At 40.5% G+C, this 17,964-nt stretch overlaps 2 protein-coding genes across 10 annotated transcripts; one reads left to right on the plus strand and one right to left on the minus strand.

The window, feature by feature from the left end:
* Positions 1–743: 743 nt before the first annotated feature.
* Positions 744–5,992, minus strand: LOC115670697 (uncharacterized). 5 transcript variants are annotated; one of them, XM_030592027.2, is made up of 4 exons: positions 5,856–5,992; positions 5,617–5,756; positions 1,629–2,926; positions 744–1,085 (listed from the first exon to the last, which is right to left on the minus strand). In XM_030592027.2, exons 3-4 carry the CDS (start codon positions 2,813–2,815, stop codon positions 971–973), a joined length of 1,302 nt encoding a protein of 433 aa, XP_030447887.1. In that variant the 5' UTR covers positions 2,816–2,926; positions 5,617–5,756; positions 5,856–5,992; the 3' UTR covers positions 744–970. The 5 variants fall into 5 exon arrangements, with proteins under 5 accessions (XP_030447887.1, XP_056165905.1, XP_030447888.1 ...); XM_056309930.1 differs by having other exon boundaries at positions 1,629–2,921; positions 5,851–5,989; XM_030592028.2 differs by having other exon boundaries at positions 5,851–5,989.
* Positions 5,993–8,473: 2,481 nt separating this feature from the next.
* On the plus strand, positions 8,474–17,011 carry LOC115670696 (mitogen-activated protein kinase 9-like). Of its 5 annotated transcripts, none has more exons than XM_030592020.2 (11): positions 8,477–8,810; positions 10,748–11,156; positions 11,295–11,422; positions 12,172–12,231; positions 13,736–13,885; positions 14,013–14,168; positions 14,260–14,397; positions 14,503–14,576; positions 15,486–15,587; positions 15,958–16,210; positions 16,555–17,011. In XM_030592020.2, exons 2-11 carry the CDS (start codon positions 10,751–10,753, stop codon positions 16,600–16,602), a joined length of 1,515 nt encoding a protein of 504 aa, XP_030447880.1. In that variant the 5' UTR covers positions 8,477–8,810; positions 10,748–10,750; the 3' UTR covers positions 16,603–17,011. The 5 variants fall into 5 exon arrangements, with proteins under 5 accessions (XP_056166048.1, XP_030447880.1, XP_030447885.1 ...); XM_030592025.2 differs by having other exon boundaries at positions 8,477–8,732; XM_056310072.1 differs by lacking the exon at positions 8,477–8,810 and adding an exon at positions 8,902–9,037.
* Positions 17,012–17,964: the final 953 nt, after the last annotated feature.

Raw genomic sequence — 17,964 nt, forward strand, 5'->3', positions numbered from 1 at the left:
CTTTCTTTTTATATGTATTATGATGTGAAAAGGTAACCCTCGCGCATTGCAAATTTTAGCGGCTCTTCTATTTGAGAAAGTATTAAGTGGTTAAAGTATCACTACGTCATAGGCTGACGTGGCATATACTTTTGAACTAAAAATCAACAAAAATCGACGTGTCCATGACATGTAAACAACAAAAAAACAATTAAAAGATCAGCTCTTTTTTTCTCACTCGTCTTCCTTTTCCGTTTACGGCCACCTCCTCCCTCCAGTCACCAGCGCAGTTGCTGGCGCTGCGTCAAAGCCGACCATTGCATCCATAGATCTTACTCTGTCCATCCATGGCAAGTGTATATTCAACACTTTCTGACAAAAAAAGAAAGAAGATATTCAACACTTGCAAACTTCTCGATGTCGTCCAATGTGGGTTTCCCCAAGGCTGGAATGAATACTCAAGTGTGAAACCTAATCCGTGGGTACGAAACTATTGGCTTTCCTCTCGGCTTATTCATACTCCTGTCCCTGATTTGGAGTTCGCCCACTAACTGCTGTGAGTTCCTCCACCCGACGAGTCGTGGCCTTAGATTTGGAGTTCGTCCTGGAGATGGACCATCAGCAAGTTCCTCTAGATCTGGAGACGGAGCAGCTCTTCGTTGGGAAGACCAAGCTTGGCGGCGAGTTCCACAAGGCCAAATCTAGATCGATCAAGCAACGCCATGCCCAAGCACGAAGACGGAAAGATGGCGGGCATACAAATATAACACCAGAAAAATAGATATGTCATGAATAATCATTAACTGATTATAATTTGATATGCTGGACTTCTTCCAACGACCATCAAGATTACATCAATATTTGCATCTTTCGCACGTCAACCCCTCTTACATTATCCAGTGCTGCCTCAGCCTAGAAACAAATGGTCTCTGCTACAAAACACCTAACGATAAAAATCTGGCCTATGGGTACTCCTCGGCACTGCAACAACTCATCGAGACTCCCAGTCCTTCAATTTCTTGCTTCCTCTGGGTTTCGATATGGGAGCATCCATTCCAGCCATCTTCGCATTGTACTTTGCCCTGAGAGGGTCATTGTAGGTCCAACTGCATCACAAGCAAACATCGAATTATGTCCAGTCTCAGGTAAGTGCACTGGAAACAAGACGGACTGCCATATCCATAGAAAGATGGCATCAATAGAACCAAAACAAACTTCCCTTTGCAGTTATTGATTTTTTAAATGTCCAGACCAAATAAAGGAACTTCGTTTTTCCATGAAGAACTCAGGAATGACAAATGAGTTCTCATGTACAATCCCCCTTGAACAACTTTAGACCGTAGCATTTAACATAACTCTTAACATATTGCAACAAGAATAAGCAGACCCGTACAATTCACCACGCGTCATGTCAAACAGCTGCTAGTTTTATCATAAAAAGATCACAATAAAAGTTAATAATTTTGACAAGCATAATATCCAGTTAACTTTGCTGTAGACACCCTCCATAGTCATCAAATTACTATTAAGAATGCACGTCAATCTCAATTACGCAAATAAGAGAGGTGTCCACAGGGTGTGGAGATGTAAGGAAGAGAATTAGGAGAACTACATCAGAGTGAAATAATCAATAGATAAGTCAAACTTACGGATTGTTCCAATCAGTTGTATCTTCATTAACAAGATGAGTCCACTTCGTCCTTCCACTCCGACCAAAGTGCTTGACTTGCATGACTTTGGGCAAAATAGTTTTGTCCATCTTATCATCTCCAGTTGGAGCAGAGAAGTCGCGGCTGTAAATGTAATCTGATCCAGCCGTTCCAGCATGGTCATCGGCTTCTGACTGGAAGAAGGCACCCTTGTGGTAATACTTCTGCATGAACCTCCACTTCTGCTTTGATGCCGAAGTAGATTTGGGATTCTTTCTTTCCCACTCCCTCCTTTCCTCCTCTGTCATGTTTCTCACCTTCTCAATCTCTTCCTTCGCCTTCAACATTGCTTCACGGTCCTCTCTATCCCTCTTGATCCTTGCGATCTCTCTTGCTTTCCAAGCTTCATACTCCTCAGCCTCGTTAAGCTCATCATCAGTTTCCACGTCAGCAATGTTCGCCTCCATTTCCAGATTCTTTTGAATTTCTTCATCTTTCCTGATCTCCTCAACCACAATCTGCTTCGTCTCCGCCTTTCTCTCCTCTTGTCTCCTCTTCACTAGCTCCTCAAGGGCTCTTTCTTCTGCCTCAAGCCGCTGTCTTTCAGCTATAGTATCCCTCTCTGACTTGATGACAAAAACCGGTTTCACCATGGCAATACCTTTCGTCTCTTCTTCTGAGTCCGTCTCATACTCGGATTCCTCTTCTTCCTCCTCCTCTTCCTCCTCCTCCTCTTCAGGAAGGAGTGCCGCCGCCTCTTCCTGTTCCCTCAGAAGCAACTTCTCCCTTATCTTTTTTCTCCTTTCTTCTAAAGCCTCTGCATCCTCTTCTTCCGCTTCCAGACCCTCCTGTCTTCTGTTTTCCTCTTCAATGGTAGAAACGATCTCAGCTTGCCGAATGCGACGGTGATCAGCTCTGATTTCATCACGGTTATCTATCCTGCTCTCAGCCAAACGCCGCAGCCTGGGATCATCTTTCTTGCTAATATCTGAATGTTCATGAGTAGGGAAAGCTTTCTCCAGGGCAACTGCCCTGGCCATCCTGATATCCCCTTCTTCATCAGCTTCATCTGCCCACTCAGGAACTTTACCAGGCCAATACCTTTTGACCTTAGTCTGTCCAATTTTACCCCTAAGTTTATCCCTAACAGCAATTACAGTGTCACTCACTCCTGCTGTCACCGACATTGTTGTGTATATTGTATGGCACAATATGAACGAGAGAAAAATATTATGACCAGCAGACCAGTTTGTGCTATTACTCCTCCAGGACCAAGTTATGCCTCAATCACAGCTGTTCTGTGCGCAATGAAAGAAAAACTCTGTAAATAAACAAGGGATAATACGGCAAATGAACCTAATTTTCAACAAAATAATAAATTGAAGGAAACCCTAGCTTAGGGAAGAGGAAGGCTACCCACATGTAGGGCCGTCAAATGGATGGGTCGGGTTGGGTATGTTTCATTAAATTTACATTACTCTGAGCTTTAATCATGACCTCACCAACAAATCAGGAACCCTAGATTGGGATGATCAACAGAGAGAGACCCAATTGCTTCACTTTTCATTAAAAACGAGAAACCCAATTTCAAACACACAGAAATAGGGAAATTCCACACTTGACTTAAATAATAGACGAAATCGCCATATGGGGATGTTGTTAGGAGTTATATAGAGGTTGTTGGAGGCTAGTCTAGTCAGGTTGTCGAAATGTCTGTTGTCATTGGGGTTTAGAGACCGCGAGGTTGGTGAAAAAAAGTGAACTTGGGAGATCTCAACCGGAGATCCCGACGATTGGGCGGGGGAATCTCGACGCCCACCCCCGGATCCTCTGCAGTTGGGCCTGAGTGTCAAAGGCCGGGCCCAAGTCTCTTGAGGCCGTGCTTGGGTCCTCAACGACACCACTCGGTTACCTGGCTAGCACACCCAAGTCACCAACGCTCAGGCTCAAGTCCATCGAGGCTAGGTCGGTGCCTGTCTTGAAACTAAATTAGAATCTGGCCCTAAAATGACGTCCAAGCAATTTGAGCTAAACAATTTTGGGCCGAGCCGAGTTTTCGGATTCTTAATTTCATCTGAATCTCCAAATCCTTTCTTTGGTTCTTCCTTTGTTTCTCTCTCTCCAACCAAACAAAGAACTTAATTAACTAAGGCCTCGTCCCAATGTAAATTCACTTTCTCCACTGATTTGTCACTCCTCACTCGTAGCCCAGACCGCCCACCAATTCTCTCTCACCTTATTTCTTCTTTGCCAAGTTCGCTTTTTCTCACCGACCTCGTGACCTCTAAACCCCAATGACAACTGACAGTGAGATAGCCCGACCAGACTAGACTCCGGCGACCTCTATAAAACTCCCAGCAACATCCTCGGATGGCGATTTCATCGATTATTTAAGGCAAGTGTGGAATTTCCCTATTTTTGTGGGTTTGAAATTGGGTTTCTCATTTTTATCAAAAAGTGAAGCACTTGGGTCTCTCTCTACCGATCCTCCCAATCTAGGGTTCTTGATTTCTTGGTGAGATCATGATTAAAGCTTAGAATATTGTAAATTTAATGACCCACACCCTACCCGACCCAACCCATATCAATAAAACACATTAATATTCAACCCAATATAGGAAAATCCACACACACCCATTTAAACCACTTTAAGTTCTTCACGTGTATATGTTATTTGATAAAAACTTCACATCAAATTAAAAAAGTAAATTAAACAATAAAAAAATTTAGTAAATCAAATAAAGAACGTAAAAAACCTAAAATTGAAATATTTATAAAGAACTATTGATAAGAGAAAGTCCGATCAGCTAACCATTGACATGAAAATGACATTTGCTTAAACATTTGCTTACAAGAACTCTTCTATCATGCGCCAACTTCGTTGTCCATGGAACGAAATTAAGCAAAAACAATAGACAAAAATGAAGGGAATAAGCAAAAACATTGAAACTCCCAGACCAGCAAGAGTGTTAATTCCTGGCTTGTTTCCTCAGCATCTCATTGGCAGCAACTGTGAACGGATAAAGCCCATACACGTAAACAAATGCAATAGCACCCCAACACTGACCTCCCCAACAATCAAAATAATACCAAGGCACATCAAAGTGAAGAGGAAGAAGGATATATCTCTGATGAAACACCTCCTATCAATCTGAACCCTCTTTTCTGCTACACAGAAAGAAATAGCCCCCACAACAACACAAGTAACAAAAACAGCACCACCCAACAGGCTATTAAGACCCACCTCCCCTGCATCTTTCCCCACGGATGCAGCAATGCTAGCAAACACATCAGGAGCTCCATAACCAAGCGGAAGCAGAGAAAGGCAACTTCAGAAGACTAGAAAGCTTCTCCAAACTACAACAGAAGTAATCTGCTGCAGTGTTGCCCAACAAGTAAAACAGAGCAGCCAGCCACAATGCCAGCATGGCATACCCCACACTCGTGAATTTCTTGCAATCACAGAAGAATAATGAAATGTAGTGACAGAACCCGCCAGAGTTACACTCAGGATTGGCGATCAGATACTCACACTTGCTCTTATAACCTTTATGCTCATATAAACGAGCACACAGATTAGGATCCTTCACGGTCAAATTATTACCAACGTACTGAATTCCCCATATAGGGACCTCTAAAGAATTTACCGTGGCCATAAAACAGGAATAATAAGACCATGGCGCAAATTCCATTGAAAACCCCGCGGAATTTACAGGTTTCTGGCAAAGCTATATGCCCCCACACCCCCCCCCCCCCCCCAAAAAAAAATCAACTAAACAGAAAAGCTGAAGCTACAATTTTGCAACACCCAAAATTTTTCAACACGCAACCCGCGATTCAAAACCCAACACACGAAACAATAGAATTGGAAACTTGCCGAATAAGGGCGATGAATAACAGGGACCGCGGAACCTTACCAAAAAAAAAAATAACAGGGACCGCGGGAAATTTCCCAAGGTTCTGCCGGAGCCTGAAGAGCGAGAGGTACCTGATGAGATAGCGAGAGACAGAAAGAGCAGTTTCTGGGTAGATTTGTCCGGTCGGGCTCGGCCGATTCTTGAGCGCGTCGTCCCTGATACAGTCACGCGTCGCGCGAAGGGACTGATCGACACAAGAACGAGGCGGAAGCTGCGACGACAAGGCATTCGAATGGTTAACGCAGAACTAGAAACTGTCGTCGCAAATGGCTACATTCGACTCCGAGCTTCCCATGGAGTCGTACCTTACCGTGAATGCAGCAGCAGCCTGAGGTCTTAGCTCACCAAACCGTCGGCGGAGGCGCGTCGGCCATGGACGCAGCAGCTTCCTCGGCGGAGAAGAAGAAGAAGGAAACGACAACTTCGTCGTTTGTGGGCTGGGCTTTGACCCGTTTAAGACTTGTTTTTTGGGCTTTGGAAAAATGGGTTAAAATATTACCAATATCGAATTGGGCTCGTTAATTTTTATTTTTATTTTTGGGTCATGTGGCTCGTTAAATTTGAGTTAGCCAAATTTTGCTAATTTTTTTCTTGAGATGGAAATACGAAGAAAATGCGATTTCAAAATGTCAGAAAAGCTTTTACCATAGACTCGAGTATGGGCGAAGATGAATGATGCAATTCCTACCGTGGAAAGACTTAACAATTCATGCACTTTAAATTGGTTCCTCTTTAAATTTGTGGCGGCCTAGCAACCTCAGTCTCGAGCACGGTCATTGAAATCAACATCGTCGATGACCAATATGCTCTGAATAGTTTGGAGACAGTCGCATGTAATGGTAACGACGGGTATATTGTTATTAAACCCTTTGCGCGGTGGCTCCAACATGCAATTAAGCAAAAATCATTTTTGAGCCTAAGCCCCGTTCACTGCTCAGTTTGAATTTGTCAATCGGAGCACTTACAGCATTGCTTGCAAAGAAGCAAACTTCCATTCTATTTTCGATTAATTTTAGTTGATGGGATCTTGATGAGATCATTCTCAAAAGTCAACTCGATTAGTTACGAAATAAAAAATAGGAGAGTAGATTAAACTCTCGTTATCACGTGGTTCATTGTATGGTAGCTGTCACATTGACTTAGTCCAAACATTTTGAGAGAAGAACAATTCATACCAAGATAAGTTTAAAAAATTAAACATTTGAATGGTCAAGAAAATGATCATTTCAATGTTGATCAGCCGTCGATTACGTTCACTCATGGTGATATGTCCAAAGCAATACTTAGTACTAGCAGAAAGATAATTAAATAAACTCGGTCTATACAGATCAACACGATTAAGCTAATAATGCGTGGGTCCCACCGTGGGATTCGCGCAATCAACGGCTACAATGATATTGGTCTACATGGACTCGGTCTATATCATAACTTCTCCATACCAGCACATTTTGCACGCAAAAATAAGAGGGATAAATACTATTCGCCTACGTAATCGGGATTCTTTTGTGAAGGTTTTATTTTGATTTTACATTAGATTATGTTCTAAGATGCTTAATACGGTTCCGTACATTTACAATTAAGTTTGGACCAATAATGTCAACGAACGTTTTTAGGAGTTTCATAAGCACGGGGAAAAAAAAAAAAACAAAGGAACGTGTGACCAACTCTCACGTTGTGTTCTCCATTTTCGACACTAGCTTGTCTGGATTTGCTAGAAAAGGTGGGTTTTATCTAAATTTTGAATTTGAAAAAAGTTTTGAAAGTTTTAAAAAATCACGAAACTGTAGAAATATATAATGGCATAAGAAGTGAAATTGAAAACAAAAAAAAGAAAAAGAAAATTGTCTTACCAAACAAAGTATCTTTAATGGGTTGATTTTTTTTTTCTTTATACAAATTTTATCTCGAGATCCTCAAGATGTAAATTAAAAAGAGGGTATTCCCTTCTTCTTTGGGAAGAAAAAGAATAGGGGGAATTTGGGGGTAGGAGTACTGGCACCAGCACGTTAAAATAAGAAATGTATCTGTTGAGCCCACCGTAATGAAAACGGACAAGGCGAAGAGGCCCACGTTGGAGTTTCAGCTCCCTTCCTTTAGTGAGATTACCAAACAAAGTATCTTTAATGGATGAATTTTTCTCTATACAAATTCTACAGCCCTTTTAAACACTTTAATTTAGTTCGGTAACTCTCGTGAACATAGTGCTATCTCAAATCTTTCGAAATGCCTAATCTTTATCACGTGGTATCACATGTGCTATTCTCATAGTTTTTCTCAAATTTAAAGTACTCGTTTTAATATTTAAATTCTAGATAGAAAGTCGTGGGTAAAATCAACGGAAAGGTTTTCTTTGTTACTTATTCCAAACATTAAACTCGACGACTACATCAGAATTAAAGGTACATGTTTCATAATGCTGGAGCAGGTCCTTAAAAGTCTCAAACCCTAAAATCTCTCCCTTCGATTTTTCAGGGTTGTAAAATGCCTATAAGGGATACTGCCTACTAAGGAGGCAGGGAAAAACATATTCTTGGTAATAGGGGGGGTCTTTGGCCAGATCGGTAACCGGATTATAAAATAAGGCGTTATAGTCCAGAGAGGTGGAAACACCATCCTTTGGTGAGGTAAAACAGGCCAAACACCGAGGATCCAACAGTCAAGCGTGTCTAATTGCTTCCCAGAAGTTCTAATGACCATAAGATCACCCAAAAAGGTAACATCATTAAAACTTGGTAAACTCTTTTTTTTTCGTCTAATTAATTAACAAATTAGAAAGATCACTGTTTCTGTTCGCCGCGTAAAATATCGCGCAGTCCCTACCCACTCCCCCCTGCTTTTTATTCTGCTGGGGAAGGTGAGATTCTCGTCTCGGAGATATAACTCCCCCCCAAGTTCCTTCCTTTAAGACCTCGCGGTCCGCGTCTCGGCTCCAGGAGTCGGCCCACCCCCCCCGACGCCGTTTCTTGACCGTTCTTGGTCGACAGGCGGCCGCTGCTTCGGGGAAGGAAGGAAGGGGGGAAAGAGAGCTTAGGGTTTCCAGCTACAGTTGGATCTTTTCCCCTGTTCAGATTCAGCTCAAAAGAGAAACTGGGTCGCCAAGAAGGAGGAGGAAGAGGAGGAAGAGGAAGAAGAGGAGGAGGAAGAAAGAGGGTGTCTGTGGTTCCTGCACCTGCAGCGAGAGGATAAGGTCAGGACCAGAGGCCACCTCCCCCTCCCCACCGTATCCGCTTCCCCATTTTCTTGGGTTCTTTTTTGATAAGATAAGGTCGGCTTTTCTATGCGCATTCGATCTCTTGTCCTTTTACCCTTTTCTTCCCTCCCCACCCCCGCCCTTTTTTTCTGGAGCACAAATTATTTTCCATTCTTGTAACCCTTCGTCTCTCTTTGCGGGGACATTATTATATATCCTTGTGTTGCATTTGTATGGCTCCTTTTTTTATAAGGAAAAAGAAATTGTACAATTTGCTCAGAAGCTACAGCTTTCTTTCTTAGGTGGGTGTCGTTTGTTTATTCGTTTATTTATTTTTTTGGGGTTTTTTTTTTTTCAATTTTTTGTTTTATCTGTGCGGAGAATCGGAGATAAGATGGCTGGTTGTTGTTGTTGATTCATGGATGACGAAGACAGCTCAGTTCACCAGCTATTCTGGATATTTCTGACCCGTTGGGCTCTCTCCAGTGTCATTTCCCCGTATTTATATACATTTCTTGTTACTTTACTCGACCAAACATAGCACTTTCGAAATACCCGGGCGTTAAATGCAACTTTCGTCTTTGCGTTGGATTCGGAGATTGTTGAGAGGGTTGTGACTACCGAGGTAGTTCACCTCCTGGGTCGGATTGCTAACCCCAGAAGAGAAAGAAAAGGTGTTCTTTTTTTGGGGGGGTTATATCTTCTCTCTGTTCTTGTTCATTTCTTCTGTTTTGGGTACTTGGCTTCAATCCTTTCTTCAACACTCTAGCTTCTGGGTTTTCATAGGTTGAGTGGTTGTCATGTAATTACATTGTCCCTGCTATCTATTTGTTCTGTAAATCTGAACTTTAAAGTAGTTCGACCGAATTGGCAATGTTGAGCATCCGAACACTGCTCCAAGTCTAGTGGCATTTGGTGGTAGGTACGGAAGTAATTAAATTCTACTCGTTGATCTATGAGGAGGCAAATGTGTGAGTTTAGAGCCATCGTTATTTGGCATTTACTCATTTGATCATGACTTTGGTGTTTCAGACGTTAAGTTCTTGTTATAGACCATATACAATTTTCTTCCGGTGCTGGTACTTGATAGATATGGATCATTAAGGAGTTGATTCCTACTTGCAAGGTGTGCTACTGAGTTTTTTGGCCAAAAAAAAGGAAGGTTTATTACTGAGTTCTAGTGTCCTGAATTGGTACTTAAACTTGTTAGATGTCCATCTGCATAGCGAAACTCTACCAGACAATGCTTTAGTGCCTATGCTGTTTCTGCCTTGTGTAATGCCGCGTTGATTTCCTGTCATGACCTCACTTTTCCAGGATTCATGCTAGGTTCGTGTTCATAGTTTCATGCGCTGTCCATTCCTTACCTTTTGAACATGTGAATGGAAAGATTGAATTCATATCTACGCTGTGTACCTTCTTTTTACAGCTATCAGAAGAGGTGCAATACTCATTCTATCCAATTCCATATGGTCCTGTGTAGCACTTACTTTGAGGATCCTTTTCATACCAAATTAACCTTAGAGCTTCAAATTACCCTTTATTTTTTGTTGGGACCTCCAGTGGCGGACTAGATTCGATAGTTAGTTTACACAGTTAGTTAGAAATGATGACTGAATGGTTTGGGAAAGGGAACTTCTGGCTCATGCTTTATTTGTTTAAGAAAATTAAGTCAGAAATAAAAAAAGTGAAATATCCTTAGAAAATGAGGATAATGGTGTAGTTATTGTATTGTCGATGTTTTCTGGATGGCAGTCATAATTACAATCAACTTTAGATCCATAAGTCCAATACACATGACAAGACTAAGCAAAAAGCGCACAAGTTACATTGGAAAGAACAAACTGCCAACATGAGATCTATCACCAAGTTGATCAGTATATTGTCTCGGCAATTGGGAGCTATTATATCTCTACCATCAAATAATCATTGATCTGTCATTTTTTTCTTTTTCTCTCACTTGTGGTTCAATCCTTTGTCATCTGGGGTCCTAATAATCTGATTTGACTCAGATAATGCCGGACAAGGAATTCTTCACCGAATATGGTGAGGCAAGTCAGTATGAAATTCAGGAAGTAATTGGCAAGGGAAGCTATGGCATTGTTGCATCAGCAATTGATACTCATTCTGGAGAAAGGGTAGCTATAAAGAAGATCAATAATGTATTTGAGCATGTTTCTGATGCTATACGCATTCTTAGAGAAATTAAGCTGCTCAGGCTACTCAAACATCCTGATATAGTAGAAATAAAGCATATAATGCTTCCTCCATGCCCAAGAGAATTTAAGGATATATATGTTGTCTTTGAACTGATGGAATCTGATCTTCACCAAGTAATTAAGTTCAATGATGATCTCAGTCCTGGCCACCATCAGTTTTTCCTGTACCAGCTTCTTCGAGCTTTAAAGTATATACATACAGGTTGGAACTCACCTTTTAATGATAGTCCATTAATTATCTTATTTTTTGCGTCAACTTTGTTCAAATTTTTTCTTGACTTCTTTTCCTATACTGTTCTCTGTTTATGTAGTTGCTCTGATGTATTTGTTTGCTTTGCAGCCAATGTCTTCCATCGTGATCTGAAGCCAAAAAACATACTGGCTAATGCAGACTGCAAGCTGAAGATTTGTGATTTTGGGCTTGCTCGTGCTTCATTTAGTGATACACCAACTGCTATTTTTTGGACTGTATGTGCCTTAGTGGTTTTTTTGTTTAATCATAAAATTGGTGATGCGGGGATATGATACAGGTTTCTAGTGAAATGATTTAATGCACGAACATGGATTATGAACCAGAACCAACATAATTGGGAATTTATTAATATTATCTTGGTTCAATTGCTGATAATATGACATTAGTAGGAATTAATCTGATGACTTCATAGTAGTTCATGTACCCGAAAGGATCTATTGTGAACATTGTAAAGTTGAATCTACATAAGTTTATTGGAAATTGGCATACAAATGGAAAATTAAGAGCATCTTCTGTAATCTTTCGAAAGTTGAAATTGAGCCATCGAGAAATATTACCATTGATATATTCCCCAAAAGCATTTAAAACATCAATTCTATTGCATGTCTAAGCTGACTACTTGCGACTTACTCATATAGTTCTAGAAGGACATGTTGGTTGGTGTTGTGCCAGCTATTGGGGGTTATCTAATTACCTGGTAGACTTGAGGTGTGGACATGGCTTAAGCTGAACTAAACTGAAATTCAATCTTTTCCGCCTATTGGGTATGGTTTTTGGGTGTAAGTGCACTTCTGATATGGTTTCGGTTCGTGCTGGCACATATCAAGAAAGATTTGTTATAAATGGGGGGCAACTTTTTTGATAAAAGTGCTTCCTTTGATCCAACATTGTTTAAGACTCAGTAATTAATTGAGGCACAATTTTTCCATAAATAGTTGATTGCTAATAGTAGTTATTTTTAAAGGATTATGTGGCAACTCGATGGTACCGTGCTCCTGAACTGTGTGGCTGTTTTTACTCGAAGGTAAGTAATTCGCAGTCCTATAGAATCTAGTCACTATTATTTGCTATCACATATGATTTTTTGTCTTCTTATGCTGTGAATTCACTTGGTTTTCATCTATTTGAGTTCCTTAGATGGTTTCACTTTAACAGTCTGAAAATGAGGGAAGTTGTTCGATGCAAAACACTTATACCATGCATCATACTCGACGGTTACAAATATATTTTCGCATTTATCAGTGCAACTTTGATTAATCAATTATAAACCGGTCTAGAAGGGGAATGACTGTAGAATTCAATTCTTCAATGCGTGCTTCTCATGATCCATCAACATTGAGTGTTTTCGTATGTTGACAAACAAGCAACATAATGGCATTATGCTCTTATCAACGAGTTTTAGCTATTTGATATTGCAAAATCATTTTACTTCCTAAAGAAGAGTTGCTTTGAGCAAACAGCCACATATCGTGGTTTGACGTTGCCCAACCAGCTGTGAGTATTGCACAGTACTCTTTTGTGCATCAGAGATTGCATATGCAGGTGCTATATTTTCATTAGACCAACTGCACGAGAAGGAACTAAACCCTGTTGCTGTTCTGAAGATCTACAAATCTTGCTCGTAGAGGTTGATTTTTGAAACTCTTTTTAACTTTTGGTGTGTTGGCCATTCAATTGGGACCAAACATGTCCGAAGATGCTTTTCTTATACCTAGAGGCTGAGAATCTGGAGTGGGGCCTTCTTTAGAGATTGTGACTCTAGGGTTGGCCTAATTTTGGAAGAAATTTAGCAAATCTCTTTGAAACTGCACTTTTCGAAAAATTTGGGTTTGATCCTGAGGTTGGTTACGAGGTTTCGAAATAACAGGCACCACGCTAGCTAACTTTTAAGTGCTAATTACGACTCTGTAATTAGTTGTAACTTCATACTGAAGGCATGCTTTTGTTAGCACTGCATTTCTTCAGTTACTTAAGTTACTTATATGATTTTGTTGGAAGTATGTTTGACTGTTCTTGTCATAGTGAACTGAATTGTGCTGAACTATGCATATTTGGTTGCAAGAAGCTGCTTATTTGTATAGTCCAAAAGTTCCTTTTGTTGGGGGGTAATAAGCAATAATTTCAAAAGTTTGTTATCCGATTACAATGCTTTTCTTTTAGCATTCCTTGTCAGGCTTACAGGAGGATTTAGAGAAACACTATTTTTCTTGTTAGCATGTAAATGGTATAGTTGATTGGACTTTATCAAGGTTTGCCACTGTTTGAAGCATGATATGTCGAATCTTGTCATTGCCATAAAGTTGGTACGGCTAACTCATACTGTCCATGCCTTTTTCTCACATTAACCATCCCGATTTGTGTAATTCTTGTCAATGTTGAGGCAAGGGCACTTCACTTGTTTGATTACGGTACATGGAGCTTAACCTCAACTTGGAGGGATTGCTGTAAATATGTTAAGCTTGTAGTTCCATTGTGAGAGAACTTGAGGTTCACATTCATTTTTCTTTTTAAATAATGACTTATTGCAGTATACCCCTGCTGTTGACATCTGGAGCATAGGATGTATATTTGCTGAAATGCTCACAGGCAAACCTTTGTTTCCTGGGAAGAATGTCGTGCATCAATTGGATCTCATTACTGATTTGCTTGGCACTCCTTCTTATGAATCGATTGCTAGGGTTTGTTTCTCCTGTTGCATTTTCTTTCTTTCTTTCTTTTTATTAAACTCTCAGAGGAGATCAGGAGAGCTCTTTTCTGGTTCCTGCAGTCTTGGTTATAGTCATGTCTTTCTGTGTAAATCTGCAGATACGGAATGAAAAAGCTAGAAGATATCTAACTAGTTTGAAGAAGAAGCCATCAGTTCCCTTTTCACAAAAATTTCCTGATTCAGATCCATTGGCTCTGCGTCTGCTAGAACGTTTGCTTGCTTTTGATCCTGAAGATCGCATTTCTGCTGAAGAGGTGAGAATAGCCCAATGAAGAGGAAAGTTTTTGGGATTCTGGGTTTTCTTAAATAAGAATTCTTTTCTTAAAATGGTTGTTTTGTGTACAGGCTTTAGCTGATCCATACTTTCAAGGGTTGGCCGATGTTGACTGTGAGCCGTCGATGAAACCCATTCCAAAGCTGGAATTTGAGTTTGAGCGGAGAAAACTGACAAAAGATGATGTGAGGGAGCTGATCTACCGAGAGGTATGAGTGTTGGTTATGCTCATTTTTACTTTCAAAGGTTTTGATGTCCTTAAGATTTTACTTGTACCAAATATCTAATTTTGTACTATGCTGAAAGGACAACAGATTTTGGAGTATCATCCACAGATGTTGAAGGAGTACCTTCAAGGGGCTGAGCAAATACATTTCATGTATCCAAGGTGAGGGGAAAATATCTTTTAATTGTGATTGGACAAGGAGAAATGGATGGAAAAAAATTGACTTTTTATGTCTCGAGGCTGTGATGATGAGGATCAAATTTCAGTCAAACTGAGTATTAAATTGCAGTACTGCAATCTTAAAATCATAATTTGAAGTTGCATGCTCCATGTTATGCATTCATGTCGAAAAAATTATGTATGCTTGCAACAGTTATAGGCAGCCATAAATTTTGTGTGAAAAATGTGCTTCTGTTTGGAGTTTTGATGTGGGCAAAGGTAAAAAATTATATGCATTATTTTTCACTTTGTCTGCCTTGTCTGGGAGTAGCTGTTGTAAGGACTGAGCTCCGTTAGTCCAACATCATGGGTGTTAAGGTTGCAACAGATATTTTCCCTCGGTTTCTGTGAATTCAATAAATATGCTTCTTGTGGATTAAGCCTGGACAATAATATCAAACTGTCTCGCTATTTGTCCCCTTCTTTATTCTGCGACTTAATTTGACGATCATGAAATGGTCGAATCCAGTAATTGGTCCCTATGCAATGCAGAAATGCAATTATGCTCGTGTTAAAAACTATTGTTTGCTAGCCAATTTTTTCTATTGCTTTATGTGAAGCCTCATATCTCTTAGGGTCATGCTTTCATGCCACCTCATAATCGACAATCCCTCACTCTGAAATTTTTGTTTTGATCGAAAACTCCTCTGAAATTGAATGCATAATCATTATACGAAGAGAGAGAGAGAGAGAGCTGGAGGGGGGGGGGGGGGGGGTGGTGTTCACTAGAGCCAGAGTGCAGTGGTGTTTGAGCATGGTTATATGTCATGTAAAAAGATGGAGCTGATAATTGTTGTCTGACAAAAGAAGTGATCTGGTCACTGATGTAAGCAAATGTTCTGTGAAACACAGTGGAGTTGATCAATTCAGGCAACAATTCGCTGAACTTGAGGAAGACTCTGGTAAAGCTCGAAGAAGTACGCCACTACACAGAAAGCATGCCTCCTTACCCAGGTGATGCAGCATATCTGACGCTACCATTCCAGATGATTAGTATTTCAAAGACATTGGCCCTATCAATTATTTGATTACTTTTTAGGATGAATAATGTCCATTGCAGTAGTAGGGTAAACATTGTTTTGGTCACATCAGATCTTTGATACTATCATATGTTTGCTCAATTAGTTGCGTTTTATTTGAGGATCAGTATGCAAAGCTTCTTATGTAATTATTATACGAGAGGGACGTACATGTGCAAATCCAATGAAATGTGTGCAGATTCCAGATACTTGTTGATGTCAATGATTGTTCTTTTTCCTTTTGGCCTGTGGATCATACTGATGAAAGCTTTAGCATTGCTGACTGTGATCGCCCTTTTCCACAGGGAGCGGGTCTGTCAACCCAAAGAGGAGACTCTGGAGAACAAGTCTGGAAAGCGCACCTCTACTTCCATTTCTCGTGCATCACTTCATAGTCCTCCAGGTCTACAAAGTATCGGGAGTCTGGAATCTGCTTTAAAAAATGGTTGTAGTGTTCAGGATGGTTTGACCATGCCCAGATTCAGCTCTCATATCCTTTCAAGGAGTTCCAGCATGGGTGCTTACACATGCTCGAGCATGAAAGGGAAAAGTTGCGAGGTAATTGGTCTCTGAACTTAAATCGAGCACTTCAACCAAAAAAATAAAAATTAAATCGGGCACGATATTGCTAATAGTGCCCAATCATACAGACGAGCCAAGTTTGTAGAATCCCAGAAGTTATTTTTATGATCATCTTTTGGCTATCCAAGCCTCCTCTGTCACTCACAAAGCGGATTGCAGTAACCAGGCCTAGTTGACTGTTTCCAATTTTGAAGTGCAAAGAAGGCTTCGATGCTTATATTTCTCTAATTGTGAAATGCATCTTTCAGTTTCTAGCATCATGTCAGAGTTACTGTACACTACCCACGTAAAAACTCATGCTAACCTTGTATCTTCTCCAGGCTGATTCGACTTTCAACCGAAATGGAGAGCTGGTGAAGGGTTTCTAGCACCGGGGGAAAAGAAGTGAAAACTGCTCTTCGTATGTAACGCAAAGTACCAGCGACACGATTTTTGTGTTTGGTCTCTTGGTACTTATTTAGGATAATGGTGACTTGCCTCCATTCATGCAGCATCAGCCGCTGCAATTGGTATGCTGACTATCAGCCCATTGATGATGACGAAATATAGACATGTTTAGTTCCTATAGAAAGAAGAAATAGACACAAAGCATATGCTTGGTTTCTATTTTGAATTGGAATACTTTGGAGGGGGCCAGAAAGTTCGGCCAAGTAAATTCTGTTATCGTAGGGTATGACGGCAGACAAAGGCGACAGTCTCCTTTATGCTTTTTATGGCTTCTGTAATTGCATGCTGGAACCTTTTCGAGGTTCATTCCAACTTAGTAGTTTACTTTAATCCCCCTGAAAGTGAGCTTAGATCATTTGCCTTTCTTTTTTTCGGATTTCGATAAGTTCTCATTAAATCAGAGCTATATATCGTTTTCGATTTTCCTCTCGGTAGAAGTAGTGAGTGTCCAAATCTCTACCGCTAGATTTGAATGGCGTTTTCCCTAAAAGCGGAAACTTGAATTATGGATTTGTTATGAACTCGACACACATGCGATTGCAAACTCAACCCTGAGGTACTACGCTATAGAATTAGACGGAATAGAATAATTCACTGCAGAAAGCTAAACCATTAGTCATGTTTTATCTGCATCTCAGAAGAAGGAAACTTCATCTTCTTTTCGGGTTGGAGACCGTCCATGCGACAATGAAAGGTCCACGTCCCATCCGTTCTTCTAGCAGGAGTAGGTTATAAGCAGTAAAATGCGTTTCCAGAGTAGCGTGTGGAAGGATATCACTAGGCGTGGAGGAACTCTTTCAACCAACTGAGCTGCTATGCCTCATCAATCATTTGTTACCCTTGCAGCGTTTTATATTCCCGTTCCTGTCAAGTTGGGGCAAACAAAGCACAGCTCCAGCCCCACATGATAAAATGCTTTCACCAGAGTATGGAACAATATGCATACCTGTTTTTCACTGAGCTCTACTCCATTTGTGGTCGTGGAAGTTTCGATGATCATTCAATTTTGATTTCAATCACTCAATACACTGATCTTTAAATTTTATCTTTCAATCGAGGTGACTCAAATGAAATCCAACCGTTTTCCCAATGAACTACTGACGTGGCTGATATGTGGCCAAATTTTAGAATGCCAAGTCACATGAGCAACATGTCAGCATTTTGTTGGAAATAAGTTGGATTCTGGACAAAACGCAACAATTGCAAGAAACTGAAAGTTTGGTTCATTTGGTGATTAAATCAAAAGTTCAGTAACCTACTCAGAAATGACTAATGACCCCCAC

The sequence above is a fragment of the Syzygium oleosum genome, unplaced genomic scaffold (genome assembly GCF_021117445.2).
Source record: "Syzygium oleosum isolate NSW1041296 unplaced genomic scaffold, Sole_v2.1 Sole_v2.03, whole genome shotgun sequence".
NCBI lineage: Eukaryota > Viridiplantae > Streptophyta > Magnoliopsida > Myrtales > Myrtaceae > Syzygium > Syzygium oleosum.